Source organism: Bos taurus, chromosome 6 (genome assembly GCF_002263795.3).
Source record: "Bos taurus isolate L1 Dominette 01449 registration number 42190680 breed Hereford chromosome 6, ARS-UCD2.0, whole genome shotgun sequence".
Lineage (NCBI taxonomy): Eukaryota > Metazoa > Chordata > Mammalia > Artiodactyla > Bovidae > Bos > Bos taurus.
The window spans coordinates 6,016,487-6,031,792 of record NC_037333.1 but is presented as its reverse complement, the minus strand read 5'-3'; the positions used below and the strand labels follow the sequence as shown (position 1 = coordinate 6,031,792).

General features: G+C 36.7%; 1 protein-coding gene across 3 annotated transcripts in view; it reads left to right on the top strand.

Moving 5' to 3' along the window:
- USP53 (ubiquitin specific peptidase 53) overlaps positions 1-15,306 on the top strand; it is a 59,511-nt gene that overhangs the window by 40,582 nt on the left and 3,623 nt on the right. For all 3 annotated transcript variants that reach the window (XM_024993481.2, XM_003586178.6, XM_059887850.1), the window contains 4 exons: positions 313-459; positions 1,474-2,212; positions 4,551-4,627; positions 14,839-14,935. In XM_024993481.2, coding sequence (XP_024849249.1) covers positions 313-459; positions 1,474-2,212; positions 4,551-4,627; positions 14,839-14,935 — 1,060 coding nt within the window. The remainder of the gene's footprint in view (positions 1-312; positions 460-1,473; positions 2,213-4,550; positions 4,628-14,838; positions 14,936-15,306) is intronic.

The following is a 15,306-nucleotide window of genomic DNA, read 5'->3' as shown; positions in this document are numbered from 1 at the left end:
CTTTTGAGGATGATTTTATAAAGGGCTTTTAACATATATTAATAAAATAATGTCTAACCATAAAGTAACCCATTTACTTTATTCTTACATAAAGCAAGAAAAGATTGAGAATTAACAATTATCATTAACAAAAAACTATAATAAATGCTTTTTAAAGTTCTTAATGGAACTGTACCTTTTTCCGTTTTATATACTCATCTGTATTTTGTTAATATATTGCATCTTAAATTTTTAATGTAGTGCAGTTTGTACTTTTATTGAATAGCATGAAAAATGATGTGTTGTTATTATAAGAATTTTTTTTTTTTTTAGTTAAATCAGGTCACAATGATCAAAGGGAAAAAATAAAAGACATTTCCAGAGAATGTGCTCTAAAAGCCATTGAACAGAAAAACTTACTTTCCTCACAAAGGAAAGATTTGGAGAGGGGACAGAGAAAAGATTTGGGTAGACATAGAGGTAAGTTAAGAACTTGTAACATTCATTGGAGAAAGGCAGCTACAATCTTATACTTTAAAGCTAATTTTATAATTTAATACACTTTAATTTATTTATATATTATATATATTTGTTTATATGTTATGTATCTTAGTATGATTTCTATAATATGCCTGTTACATCTATAAATGTAAAGTTCCCTAGTTCTTGTTCAATTATAGCCTGGAAATTTTGTGGGTTTTTTTTTATAGTTTCACCTTGTAACTATAAATTCAATTCGCCTGTATGGTACATTCAAATAATAAGGAAGGTTATACAATTAAATAAAAAGAACTTTTTTTCCTGCAACCCTTGACCTTTGCTCTGTTCTGCTGTTAAGAGTTTCATGGTCATGTCTTACTTTTATGGTTTTATACTCTTTTATTTATGGACATACCATGATTTAACTGATACTTCTAGGCTTTAAAACTTGATTTAATATTCTTGCTGCAGTGAAATCCTTTCACAGTTACCTTTGTGTACTTTTTGCATGTAGCCATAGCATAAAAATTTTTCAGAATGATTACTGGGTTAGCGTATGATTATTTTCAGTTTTCATCGGTGTGGCTCAGTTGCCCTCCTAAAATACTTGATAGTCTGCATTCCCACCAATGGTGATTAGATGTCTGTTTCCTGCAGTAATTGGTTTAGAAAACTTTTAATCTTACCAATATAATAGGTGGGAAAATATGTTTATTTTTATGCTTTTTATTATGAATGAGATAGAATACCTTTTTTTAAACTTCTCTAATTACCTTGTGATCTGCTTTGCAGATAATTTTTTAAAATCATTATATAACCATTTATGTTATAAATGTATCACATCAAGCATAAATAGAGATTTCAAAAGCAATTTTTAACCTCAAAGCACTATGTGATTTAAATAACTATGATTATTCCTGTTTAACTTTTCTTCCCAAAGAAGGTGTTTGGCTTGTGACTAACAAGTGGCTCTGAATAGCTTTTGTATCATTATTTACTTATTTATTTTTAAAGATTTGGTTGATGAAGACCCTCCACATTTCAAGACTGGATCACCTCCTACCCTAAATGGCTTTAGACAGTATGGGAATTCACATCTATATCACAGTCAAGGAAAAGGACCGTGTAAGCATGACCGAAATGCCCATCAGAATCGAACTTCTGCACAAACCTTAAGTTCAAGTAAATCCCAGATTCTTGCTTTGGGAGAGAAAATAACTGGCAAAATTAAGAGTGATAGTGGTACTGGGTATGATACAGACAGTAGCCAAGATTCTCGTGATAAAGGAAGCAGCTCTAACGGCAGCAATAAAAGCCGAAACCGAGGTTGGAAACCTATGAGAGAAACATTAAATGTTGATAGTATTTTTAATGAAAGTGAAAAAAGGCAGCAGAGTCCAAGGCATAAATCAAATATCAGTAACAAGTCTAAATGTAGCAAAGATCAGAGTTTTAACGATTGGCCGAAAGAGAATCCAAAGCAAAAGTGTTTAATGACTATATATGAAGATGAAATGAAGCAGGAAACAGGAAGCAGGAGTTCCCTTGAATTTAATGGAAAAGTAGCAGAGAAAAATAAAGCCCTCAAAGAAACTAAAGTTCATGGTGACAACTGGCAGATGCAAAGGACAGAGTCTGGATATGAAAGCAGTGATCATATCAGTAATGGCTCTGCTAATTTGGACTCGCCTATTATTGATGGAAATGGTACACTGGTGGATATCAGTGGTGATAAAGAAACCACATCTTTCAGGTAATACACAAATTATATAAATAATTTCCCCCCATCCATTTTCTCTTTTTAATTACTTGAAGGAACTTTCAAAGATTGGGGTCAGTTAAATGAAAAGCAAAGAGCTTGAGCTCAGAGTAACCTGGGATATTGCAGGTTATTTGATATTTTGAGTTTTTCATTTTAATAGTTATTTCCTGATTCCCAAAATAACAACTGTTTATTTTGAAGAAATTTAGAAAGTAAAATGTATTATTATTTTGCCACTAAAAACTATTGATATATACTACAAGTTTTAAACCATAAATTTAAATTGGTATATCTGTCATTAAGCTCATTGCTTAATTCTTCAATCTATTTAATGCTCATTATCCCATCTCTAACATCTGTAACTCAGAGCTGGGGTTATTTTCTTCTGTCATAACCCAGTTCCATGAAGGAGATATTTTTCCTTTAGCAAATATTAAAGAATACAGCCAAGTAATTAAGTTTGTGTTCAATAATTCTTTTTTTTTTTTTTAATGGTTTTTTATTTTTATTTATTTATTTTTTTTAAAATTTTTCAGCACTTTATTATTTTTTTTTTTTGATAAATTTAACGCCTTTTATTGCCATACCTCATTTTACTGTGCTTTGCTTTAGTGAGCTTTATAGATACATGTTTGGTTTTTTTTTTTTTTTTTCCTTTGTAATTTTCTGTTTAGTTGATCTATCCATAAGTGTGAGTGGGGTATCAAAGTTCTCCCCACTATTATTGTGTATATTGTTAATTTCGTCCTTCATACTTGTTTAGGATTTGTCTTACATACTGCGGGCTCCCATGTTGGGTGGATATATTTATAATTGTTATATCTTCTTCTTGGATTGATCCTTTGATCATTATGTAGTGACCTTCTTTGTCTCTTTTCACAGCCTTTGTTTTAAAGTCTAATTTATCTGATACGAGTATTGTGACTCCTGCTATGTGTTCAATAATTCTTAATTCTGAAAACATTTATTATATTACTGTTAGCAGTCTACTTCCACATCTCTGTGTAACCTCTGAAATATGTCCATAGCTTAGGTCAGTTAACCCACTATGTCTTCCCTTAATCAGTCTAAAACATCTTAATTTGATATTAGCTGGTATTTTATCACATTGATTATTGAAAAGCCAGATTTGTAAAAAATGACCACCCATGTTTTACTAAAATAATCATTATAATGAAGACTTAGGGAAGTTTTTTTATTTGGCAGGGTAATTTCATAATAGTTCTTAAGCTATTAGAAAGATCAGGACTTTGTAACCAGATAGGCTTCAGTTCAGTTCAGTTGCTCAGTTGTGTCCAACTCTTTGTGACCCCATGAATTGCAGCACACCAGGCCTCCCTGTCCATCACCAAATCCCGGAGTTCACCCAAACTCATGTCCATTGAGTCGGTGATGCCATCCAGCCATGTCATCCTCTGTCGTCCCCTTCTCCTCCTGCCCCCAATCCCTCCCAGCATCAGAGTCTTTTCCAATGAGTCAGCTCTTCTCATGAGGTGGCCAGAATATTGGAGTTTCAGCCTCAGCATCAGTCCTTCCAGTGAACACCCAGGACTGGTCTCCTTTAGGATGGACTGGTTGGATCTCCTTGCAGTCCAAGGGATTCTCAAGAGTCTTCTCCAACACCACAGTTCAAAAGCATCAATTCTTTGGCGCTCAGCTTTCTTTATAGTCCAACTCTCACATCCATACATGACCACTGGAAAAATCATAGCCTTGATTAGATGGACCTTTCTTGGCAAAGTAATATCTATGCTTTTTAATATGCTATCTAGGTTGGTCATAACTTTCCTTCCAAGGAGTAAGCGTCTTTTAATTTCATGGCTGCAGTCACCATCTGCAGTGATTTTGGAGCCCAAAAAGTAAAATCTGCCACTGTTTCCACTGTTTCCCCATCTATTTGCCATGAAGTGATGGGACCAGATGCCATGATCTTCGTTTTCTGAAGCTCAACTTTTTCACTCTCCTCTTTCACTTTCATCAACAGGCTCTTTAGTTCCTCTTCACTTTCTGCCATAAGGGTGGTGTCATCTGCATATCTGAGGTTATTGATATTTCTCCTGGCAATCTTGATTCCAGCTTGTGCTTCTTTAAGTTATTGAGCAAATTAATTCGGCTTTCACAGCCTTAATCTGTGACATGAAGATAATAACTGTTGTAAAATGAGGATATTCACTACTTTACGTATTGTTGAGATGTAATTAATCCCCTAGAGCAGCACATGGTGTATGATAATTGTTTAACAAATGTTGTTTCCTTCCTTTTTCTTAGGGTAAAGTAAATAATAATCCATGATAGCTGATATATTTGGTGTGTGTTTTTTTTTTTCTAGTGATCAGATTAAGACAAGCAACCTAAACACAGAACGTGTGAACTATACCTCCCAACAGAGCAAAAATAACTTAGAAGGTAAAATTTTTATTTAAATATATTGTAATAGTAGCAGTAAAAAGTAAATCATGATATTAAGAGTAAAGTAGCTGAGAACAGTCCTTCTACTAATGAGTTGATGAGTAATGAGGATGGAAGTTGGGAGAGTTTATGCTTAAAGTCTTAAAGGATGCAAATAGCTACTTCAGGAAGTAGGAAAAAGGGCAAGTGTGTCAGCCAGGCTAGGCTAGATTCTGGCCTTTGCAGTGGTAGCAACCTGAAAATCTCAGTGTCTTAACACTGGATTGTTTCTTGCTCACAACACACATCCAGTGGAGGTCAGCATGACGTCTTTTCCTGTGATGTCTCAGGGCCTGAGACGCATGGTACCTACATCTCCACCAGTGTTTCTCTAATTGTTGCAGCATTGCGTGAGAGGGCAGTGAAGGGGGCACAATGTGGGGAATCAGTCACGTGTGAGGGCTTAAAACTGTCAACCCAGAAGTGATCCAGGCGCTGCTGCTCATATCTCACTGGCTGAGCAAGGCTTCACAGTCAGGCTAGTATCACAGAGGGTGGAAAAGGGCGGTTTACCAGTGCATTCAGTCTGTATGAACAGTCCTGATGTCTGCCGCATGCATTAAGGATAGACAGAAAACCTGATAAACAGCCTGTTGGAAAAGTTCAGTTTGGAAGCAGTAAATGTGTAATGGTGTGAATTATTATAGATGATTTGTTAGTAACATAGAGCAGCTCAGAAGCAAAGAAAATTAGATGTTTGAATGTGTATAGAATTTGGGATTATTACTGAGAGGTTATACCTGAAGAACTTGGGAAATGGGGTTCAAGGAAAATGATGAGCAAGGGGATTATAGAGGTTGCAGTCAAAGACATTGTCTTCAAATTTTAGAATTGAGAGGATTAGAAGGGATATAATTTTTAACAATAAAAAACAGCTATGATGAACACATTTTAAAGTTTGTTTTTAGTCTTTATCTTCCTTAAGGCTTTTATGGAGATTATTTTTCAGGTTGCAGATGTTAAATTTGATTAAATGTTTTAAGTATTTTGTTTTCTTCAGAGGGTATAATATCAGAAGGAAGCACTTATATTAAGGAAATAACCTTCCTTTCCCATATAAAATGTCTCGCCTGTTTTAAAAATCTGATAAAAGTCTGGTAACCAAGTATTACAGGAAACAGTAAGGGGTTGGCCAAAAAATCAACAGCCAAAGTCAGTAAAAACTGAACAGTCATTGCCAGTTCAGTGCCCTCTACAAAATGATGCTTGCTTCCTGACATTAAAAACACAGGGTCATAGAAATGTTGATGGTTTGGAGTGCATTGTTATAAGAACTCTGTAGTGGATTTCCCCATTTAATATGAAAGAGTATATATGTAGCCCACTTAAAAATATTCTTTTTAATTATAAAATACATAACAAAATTTGTCATTCTAATCATTTTTAAGTAAAGATTGCGTGATAATAACTACATTCATATTGTTTTGCCACTGTCACTAGCATCTATCTCCATAATTCTTTCACCTTTGCAAATTGAACTCTATCCCATTAAGCAACTCCCCATTTCCTCCTCCCTCCAGCCCCTGGCAACTGCTGTTCTTCTTTCTGGCTCTTTGAATTTGACTACTGTAGATACCTCATATAAGTGGAATTATGCAATTATTTGTCTTTTTACAACTGGCTTATTTCATTCGTTAATGGGCTTCCCTCATAGCTCAGTTGGTGAAGAATCTGCCTACAATGCAGGAGACGCCAGTTCAATTCCTGGGTTGGGAAGATCCCCTAGAGAAGGGATAGGCTACCCACTCCAGTATTCTTGAGCTTCCCTTGTAGCTCAGCTGGTAAAGAATCTGCCTGCAATGCAGGAGACGCCAGTTCAGTTCCTGGGTTGGGAAGATCCCCTGGAGAAGGAATAGGCTACCCACTCCAGTATTCTTGAGCTTCCCTTGTAGCTCAGCTGGTAAAGAATCCGCCTGCAATGCAGGAGACCTGGGTTCAATCCCTGGGTTGGGAAGATCCGCTGGAGAAGGAAATAGCTACCCACTCCAGTATTCTGGTCTGGAGAATTCCAGGGACTATACAGGCCATGGGGTTGCAAAGAGTCAGACGCGACTTTCACTTTCACTATTTTGTTTAGCACAGTGTCTTCAGAGTTCCTCCATGTATCAGAATCCCACTCCTTTTTTAGGCTAACATTATATTATATGACGTAACACATTTTGTTTGTCCACATCTGGGTTGGTTCTGCCTTTTGGGTATTGTATGAAATGCTCCTATTTATATAGATACCTGAAATCCCTGCTTTCAGTTCTTTTCAATATATACCCAGAAGTGCAATTGCTGGATCCTTTGGCAATTTTATGTTTAATGTTTTGAGGAACCACTACACTATTTTCCATAGCAGCTGCAGCATTTAACATTTCCACCAGTATTGCGCAAAAGTTCCAGGTTCTCCATCTCCTCACCAGTACTTGTTATTTTCTATTTTAATAAACTTCAAAACCTGTAAGAGTTCTTTAAGCTAGTTTTTGCTTGTGTGCATGCATGCTAAGTCACTTCAGTCATGTCTGACTCTTTGTGACCCAATGGACTGTAGCCCACCAGGCTCCACTGTCCATGGGATTCTCCAGGAGAGAATACTCGAGTGGGTTTACAGGCCCTCCTCCAGGGGATCTTCCAGACCCAGAGATTAAATCCGCATTTCTTAAGACTCCTGCATTGGCAGGCTTTTTTTTTTTTTTTTTAACCACTAGCACCATCTGGGAAGCCCAGTCTTTGCTTAGGGAACCTTTATTAAAGTACATACCTTATGGTATCCATATGTGTATTCCCCTCCCCTTGTCGTTGATTGAGAACATGTTAAAGTGGGTATAGCAGTTTATTTCCTAAGCTAAAAGGTTGCCCTGTGTGGATTTTTTTTTTCCCCAGTCAAGCACAATTTAATTTTTTGTGGCATGGTATCATTTTCTTGGATTTCTCCTATTTCTTATTTATAAAATGGGACACACGTACATTATTGACCTGAAGAATCACTTTCTATCCATGGATAAAAGACTTTGACGAAGTTAAAGAACCTTAGAAAAAAATTTTTAATTTCTATATTCTGTTTGACATTTAAGTCAGCTTTTAATATTAGTCTGTATAAGTTTAGGTACTGGTAGAGAACTTAAAATCTAAAGTAGGGCCATTGTGGTTATTTCACTAATAATTTTTCACTGATAGAGATACTACATAGCCTGTTATATTTATGGGTTCTGTTGCAAATAGAAAAAATACTTATATTGCCTACAGCTATTATTTGAAAACATTGTTGAAATTCCACAATGCCATTTAGATTATTTTAGCTCCTGTATTGAAAATGGGTCACTAATGGGGATAATTTCAAATCACTTAAATTGCATTTAAAACAGAAGAAATGACATGTTCAAAAGTACATGGTCAGGAGAAGATACCACATATTAGATGAATACAGATAACTTGTTATATACAAGGCTGGAATGCATCCATGGAAATTCTGAGATGATGGATAGAGGCTAGAGAGAAGCCAAATCATGATGAAACTTTTATGCTATTTTTAAATCCTAAGAAGTGGAAAGGCACCAAAGGACAAGGAGAGTAGTATACTCCAATTGCATTTTAGAAAAGACTTTTTAGTGGTTGTGTAGAGGATGAATTTAGAGCAGTGGGAGAAAAATTAGATACAGAGTTTAATAACTTAGGGGAGAAAAGATGAGTGCATAAACTAAGGCTATATCTATGTCAAGAAAGAAGATTTCAGAGATTATAAGAATATGTGGACAGTGGATTCAGGTTCTATGACAGATGTACACAGTACAGGAAAAGTAGGAAGTTAGGAGTAGCCGTATTTGGGTCTTACGTAAGTGGATTCACCATTTACCAATTGGAGGAATATAGGAAGAAGAGACAGATTTGGGGGGTGAGAGTGCTTGGTCGCTCAGTTGTGTCTGACTCTTTGTGACTGCATGGACTGTAGCTCACCAGGCTTCTCTATCCATGGGATTTTTCAGGCAGGAATACTGGAGTGAGTTGCTATTTCCTCCTCCGGGAATCTTCCCGACCCAGGGATCGCACTTGTGTCTCTTACATCTCCTCCACTGGCAGGCAAATTCTTTACCACTGGGCCACCTGGGAAGCCCTCATATTTTGGCATTGAGTGGGGATGTCAGATTTAGTTTTGGATTTGCTTGGTTTGTCATTTTAGGTAAACAGATTTATTAGACAGTTACAAATGTCTGAAATGCAGGAAACATTATGTATTGGTAGCCATCAACATATATCAGAATTGAATGCCAGAGACGTGAACAACATCACTCAGGAAAACATGAGATGTCAGGGCAGAAGGTAGATGAAGGAACATGGGGTTTGTTGACTAGAAGAGATGAGCTAAGGTAGAGCGAAGGAGCAACTTTGGAAAAGAATGAGTAGTAACTGGAAAGTATGAGAAAATACAGCTGAGGAAATTATCGCACAGAAACTAGGGAAATGGGGAGCTTCAAGAAGAAAAATGGTCGCAGGTAGAGCAGAATAAGGATTAAAAACTGCTGGTTTGATTTAGCAGTTCCAAAGAATAGCAAGAAGAGATAAGAAAGCCTTCTTCAGCGATTGATGCAAAGAAATAGAGGAAAACACAGAATGGGAAAGACTAGAGATCTCTTCAAGAAAATCAGAGATACCAAAGGAACATTTCATGCAAAGATGGGCTCGATAAAGGACAGAAATGGTATGGACCTAACAGAAGCAGAAGATATTAAGAAGAGATGGCAAGAATACACTGAAGAACTATACAAAAAAGATCTTCACGACCCAGATAATCATGATTGTGTGATCACTGACCTAGAGCCAGACATCCTGGAATGTGAAGTCAAGTGGGCCTTAGAAAGCATCACTGCGAACAAAGCTAGTGGAGGTGATAGAATTCCAGTTGAGCTATTTCAAATCCTGAAAGATGATGCTGTGAAAGTGCTGCACTCAATATGCCAGCAAATTTGGAAAACTCAGCAGTGGCCACAGGACTGGAAAAGGTCAGTTTTCATTCCAATCCCAAAGAAAGGCAATGCCAAAGAATGCTCAAACTACTGCACAATTGCATTCATCTCACACACTAGCAAAGTAATGCTCAAAATTCTCCAAGCCAGGCTTCAGCAATATGTGAACCGTGAACTTGCTGATGTTCAAGCTGGTTTTAGAAAAGGCAGAGGAACCAGAGATCAAATTGCCAACATCCGCTGGATCATTGAAAAAGCAAGAGAGTTCCAGAAAAACATCTGTTTCTGTTTTATCGACTATGCCAAAGCCTTTGACTGTGTGGATCACAATAAACTGGAAAATTCTGAAAGAGATGGGAATACCAGACCACCTGACCTGCCTCTTGAGAAATTTGTATGCAGGTTAGGAAGCAACAGTTAGAACTGGACATGGAACAACAGACTGGTTCCAAATAGGAAAAGGAGTACGTCAAGGCTGTATATTGTCACCCTGCTTATTTAACTTCTATGCAGAGTACATCATGAGAAATGCTGGGCTGGAAGAAGCACAAGCTGAAATCAAGATTGCCGGGAGAAATATCAATAACCTCAGATATGCATATGACACCACCCTTATGGCAGAAATTAAATACGAACTCAAAAGCCTCTTGATGAAAGTGAAAGTGGAGAGTGAAAAAGTTGGCTTAAAGCTCAGTATTCAGAAAACGAAGATCATGGCATCCGGTCCCATCACTTCATGGCAAATAAATGGGGAAACAGTGGAAACAGTGTCAGACTTTATTTTTCTGGGCTCCAAAATCACTGCAGATCGTGACTGCAGCCGTGAAATTAAAAGACGCTTACTCCTTGGAAGCAAAGTTATGACCAACCTAGATAGCATATTCAAAAGCAGAGACATTACTTTGCCAACAAAGGTTCGTCTAGTCAAGGCTATGGTTTTTCCTGTGGTCATGTATGGATGTGAGAGTTGGACTGTGAAGAAGGCTGAGCGCCGAAGAATTGATGCTTTTGAATTGTGGTGTTGGAGAAGACTTTTGAGAGTCCCTTGGACTGCAAGGAGATCCAACCAGTCCATTCTGAAGGAGATCAGCCCTGGGATTTCTTTGGAAGGAATGATGCTAAAGCTGAAACTCCAGTACTTTGGCCACCTCATGTGAAGAGTTGACTCATTGGAAAAGACTCTGCTGCTGGGAGGGATTGGGGGCAAGAGGAGAAGGGGACGACAGAGGATGAGATGGCTGAATGGCATCACTGACTCGATGGACGTGAGTCTGAGTGAACTCCGGGAGTTGGTGATAGACAGGGAGGCCTGGCGTGCTGCGATTCATGGGGTAGCAAAGAGTCGGACACAACTCAGCAACTGATCTGATCTGATCTGATCTGAAGGCATTAGTGACCTAGTGAAAGCAGTGGTAGAGACACGTTAGAATAGAACCAAGAATGTGATAGAACTGTTTAGAAGTAAGGGGCCAGGATGTTTGTAACTTATTTTCAAATGGTTCAGGGGAAAAAAAAAAGGTAAAATGATAATAATAGGTGAGTCTGGGTAAAGGATATACAGGTAGGTATTCTTTGTAGTAGTTTTAGTCTTTCAGCTTTTCTGAACTTTTTGAAGTTATCTTCCAACTAAAAGTTTTTCAGAAAAGATTACAGTAAAATAAAAAGTGAATAAAAAAGCAGTAAATAAATGCATGTGTCTGTCAAAATCCTTGCTGTGAATAGTAAAGAAACGAAGTGAAGTGAAAGTCTCTCAGTCGTGTCCGACTCTTTGCCTCCCCATGGACTATACGGTCCATGGAATTCTCCAGGGCAGAATACTGGAGTGGATTTGTTCCCTGATCCAGGAAATCTTCCCAACCCAGGGATCGAACCCAGGTCTCCTGCATTGCAGGTGGATTCTTTACCAGCTGAGCCACCAGGGAAACTAAAGGAGAAAAATGAAACCGAGCACTTATTTTGCATTTATGTTACAGAAGGTAAGGGACTGATGTTGTACAGAGGAGGAGAAAGGTGTGAAAATTAAGAGTAGGACAGAACAGTAATTAATGGAATGAGATCTCTGGAAGTAGAGTGAAAGTGGAACAGGGAAGGCTTTGCATGAAAGGAGTGGTAGTTTTTCTGTAATGGGAGAGAGAAAGGTGAGTGTGGGTACCATTCAGTACGTATGTTAGATGAATCCTTTGAAGTTCACACCTAATGGACTCTTTTCTCTGTGGAGTAAGGTTATCTACTGAAATAAATGTTTGCTAAGACATTTACAGATTGTAAGTAACTAATCACATAGGCCTTTCAAAAACTTTTGCCATTTACTTTGGAGTCTAGAACTTTACCTCAGTTAATCATAAAAGTCAGGGTTGGTGCAAGCTGAGAGTCTTGATCTTGCAAAGGACAAGAAAGAGTGAAAGGAGTTAATCAGTGGTCAAAAAAAATCTGTTAATCTCCTTAATTCTTATTATAAAAAAATCTGTACCTCCATGTGCTAAGTGAAATACACTATCCTTAATGTTATTAAATCCTAAAATTAGTAAATGAAAAAATATTTTAATCAAAAAGTATATTTGTATACATAAGTTTGATTTTTTTTCTCTAAGATTTTTTTGCAAACTTCAGAGTATATTCATTTAAAATAAATACATTAGAAAGTATATCTAAAGAATATACTTTAGAGGTACTTTTAACATTTGATTTTGTCTCTATGCATACTAAGTTTATTTTCTCTAAATAAAGAAAGAGCTTCACCAACCATTGAGAAGTAGTTGCTGTGGCCTAGCATCATCAAATATTTACATATTTTTAAAAACCATAAACTTTGTGTTGAAATTTAATTTGTAGCAAAATAGCATTATTTGCTCTTTCTTTAAAGTAAAATACCAGTAAGAAAAGAAGGCTCGTTGCTTTTTATTTCGTATCATCCCCAAATTTGGTATCTGATAGAGTAGATTACTACATACTAAAGTATCTGTTCCTTTTGGCATGTAGTAAGTTTAGCCAGAAATATTTATACAGTTAAAGTTTTGTGATTTTTTTTTTTCCCTAAAGTATTCAAATGTTAAATGTCTTTTTATTGTAAATCAGATCATTGATTAGGTTATTGTTCTTGGATTTCTAGGCTTTGTAGTTGCAATATTATTTTTTTAGTCTGAAATCTTTGTATACAACAAGAGTGAGGATAGTGTCTAGAATAGCAGTTTGGTTTTCTTGTTATGTAAGTCTGTTTTAAACCTAGGTTACCTTTTCAAATTAAGTAAATATATTTTGATTTCTTGACTGTTGGGCTTTAGGTTTGTTTGTATACAGTACCAAAATTAGCATTATTAATTAAAGCTCCTTGTGTTGATGTTGAAGTAGCTGCTTTGCCAAGTGTTAAAATCCAACTCTTAGATTTGCAAAGAACCTGGAGCCGAAATTCTCGGTAAAGACACATGGATGTCTGTGTCAGCAGAAGAGAAAAATAACACATCTATTTTTAAGTTAGTTGGAATTCTGAAGTCAGACCACTTGGTTGAATGCCTGCCAGTGATATTAAAATTTCAAGCATATTTATAAAACCTCTGCTGCCTCCTGCTGCCCATTGTGTGGATACTTTGAGAATTAAGTATTTAATTCTTTTTGTATTTGTGAATATTAAACTTTAAGTTACAGATAAGTTAAGAAGTAAATAAACATTCTGTAGTTAAAATCACAGTGGATGGGAAATTATAACTTCAACTTAGAAATTTCTCAGACTTTAAAGAATGAAAAATAGTTAAGATTCTTTCTGATACTACTTCTTTTTAGTCATAAAGTAGCTGTCAAAGAGAGAGGCTTAGATTGCTAAATTATGCAAGTCTTCCAAATGTTGTTACATTTCTGTATATATCTTTTTAAAGAACACATTTTTAAACATTACCACAGATATCAGCAAAAATATTAATTATTGGAAAACTATAAAACTCATAGTGGTAAATACAGGTTTTCCAAAACCCTTACTTTCATCCAAAAGCTTGAATTTTATCATTGGCAATAAATACTGCCAGTTGTTTTCCTGAAATGACAGGTTCACTTCTTTCATTTTCAAGAAAATGTATGTCAGATACTCAATTCTGAATAACTGAAGTTGGTCCATTGTCTTTTCAAGTAAAAATGCTTTTCAACTGTAAAGATTAAGTGAAATAACTATTATCAACTTCTTAAAACTTGAGTAAGCAGTCAATAAATGGTAGCTAGTTCATGGTGGAATGACATTTTACATGTTATCGTAATACCCTCATTTTAATTCGGCTGATGTTCCTAATATTCCTGTGAGGCGGGTAAAATAGATAGTAGTATCTCATTAGGTAAAGGAAGAAACCTAGACTGTAAGGTGGTGTAAGTTTTTAAAGTTGGTTTTAATATAAAGTAACCATCCAGTAAACACTGAGTCCAAACTTGAACTTAAGTTGTGAGCCTGTGCTAAGTCACTTCAGTTGTGTCCGACTCTTTTCGATCCCATGGACAGTAGCCCGCCAGGCTCCTCTGTCCATGGGATTCTCCAGGCAAGAATACTGGAGCGGGTTGCCATGCCCTCCTCCAGGGGGTCTTCCCCACTCAGGGATTGAATCCTAGTTCTCTTACGTCTCCTGCATTGATTGGCAGGCAACTCAAGGCATCTATTTTCAAATGTAGGATCTTCCCACCCATTCATCAGTTAAGAGTAAATGGGAAACACAGTTCACATGACCCATCAAGAATAACACTTTTGGGGCATTGCTGACATTTTCATGTGTAATAAATTGAGGAAAGAACCATTAATTTTGTATAAAGGGTTCGGAAAAGGTATTATTTGAGCAAAGGCTTGAATAACTATTTTTTTTTTCTGTTAATTTGGAAGAGAATTACCCGTTATATAGAAAACCTTATGTAAATTATGGAGAAGTATTGATTCCTGGGTCAGGAATATCTGCTGGAGAAGGGATAGGCTACCCACTCCAGTGTTCTTGGGCTTCCCTTGTGGCTCAGCTGGTAAAGAATCCTCCTGCAATGCAGGAGACCTGGGTTTGATCCCTGGGTTGGGAAGATCCCCTGGAGAAGGGAAAGGCTACCCACTCCAGTATTCTGCCCTGGAGAATCCCATGGACTCTATAGTCCATGAGGCCATGGGGTTGCAGAGTCGGACACGACTGAGCAGCTTTCACTTCACTTATAGATGGAGTAAATTCTGAATGATCACTTACATAATTTTGTTTTTCTCATTTTCCTCCTCAGGCTTTAAAAGAGAACTCAAGAACTTAGATGTAGCCTCTAAAGCTCATGAGTTCCACCCAGAATCACATCTACAAATAAAAAATCCTTTGATAAAAAGGTAATCATAGCTGTTTGGAAATACTAGAATCTTCTAAATGCATGTATAATAGGAATTCTTTATCAGAAAGGCGTTCTTAGCTACCTGATAGCCATGGGTCTAGAGTGTTATAATGCATATTTTATTGGGGATCATTAAAAGGATGTAGACCTTAATGATGGGGGAACGTACAAAGTTCCTTGTACAATTTATGATTGTTTGTTTTAATCCTCACAGCATTCTTTTGAGGTAGATGGTATTTTACAAAAGAGAAAATTTGGGGTTTAGATTAAGTAATTTGCCCCAAGCCAATGGAGCCAAGTTTTCAGTAATCTACTTGGCAGAGCCTCAACTCCTTTCATCTTTGTACTGTAATTGAATTCCATGCAAGT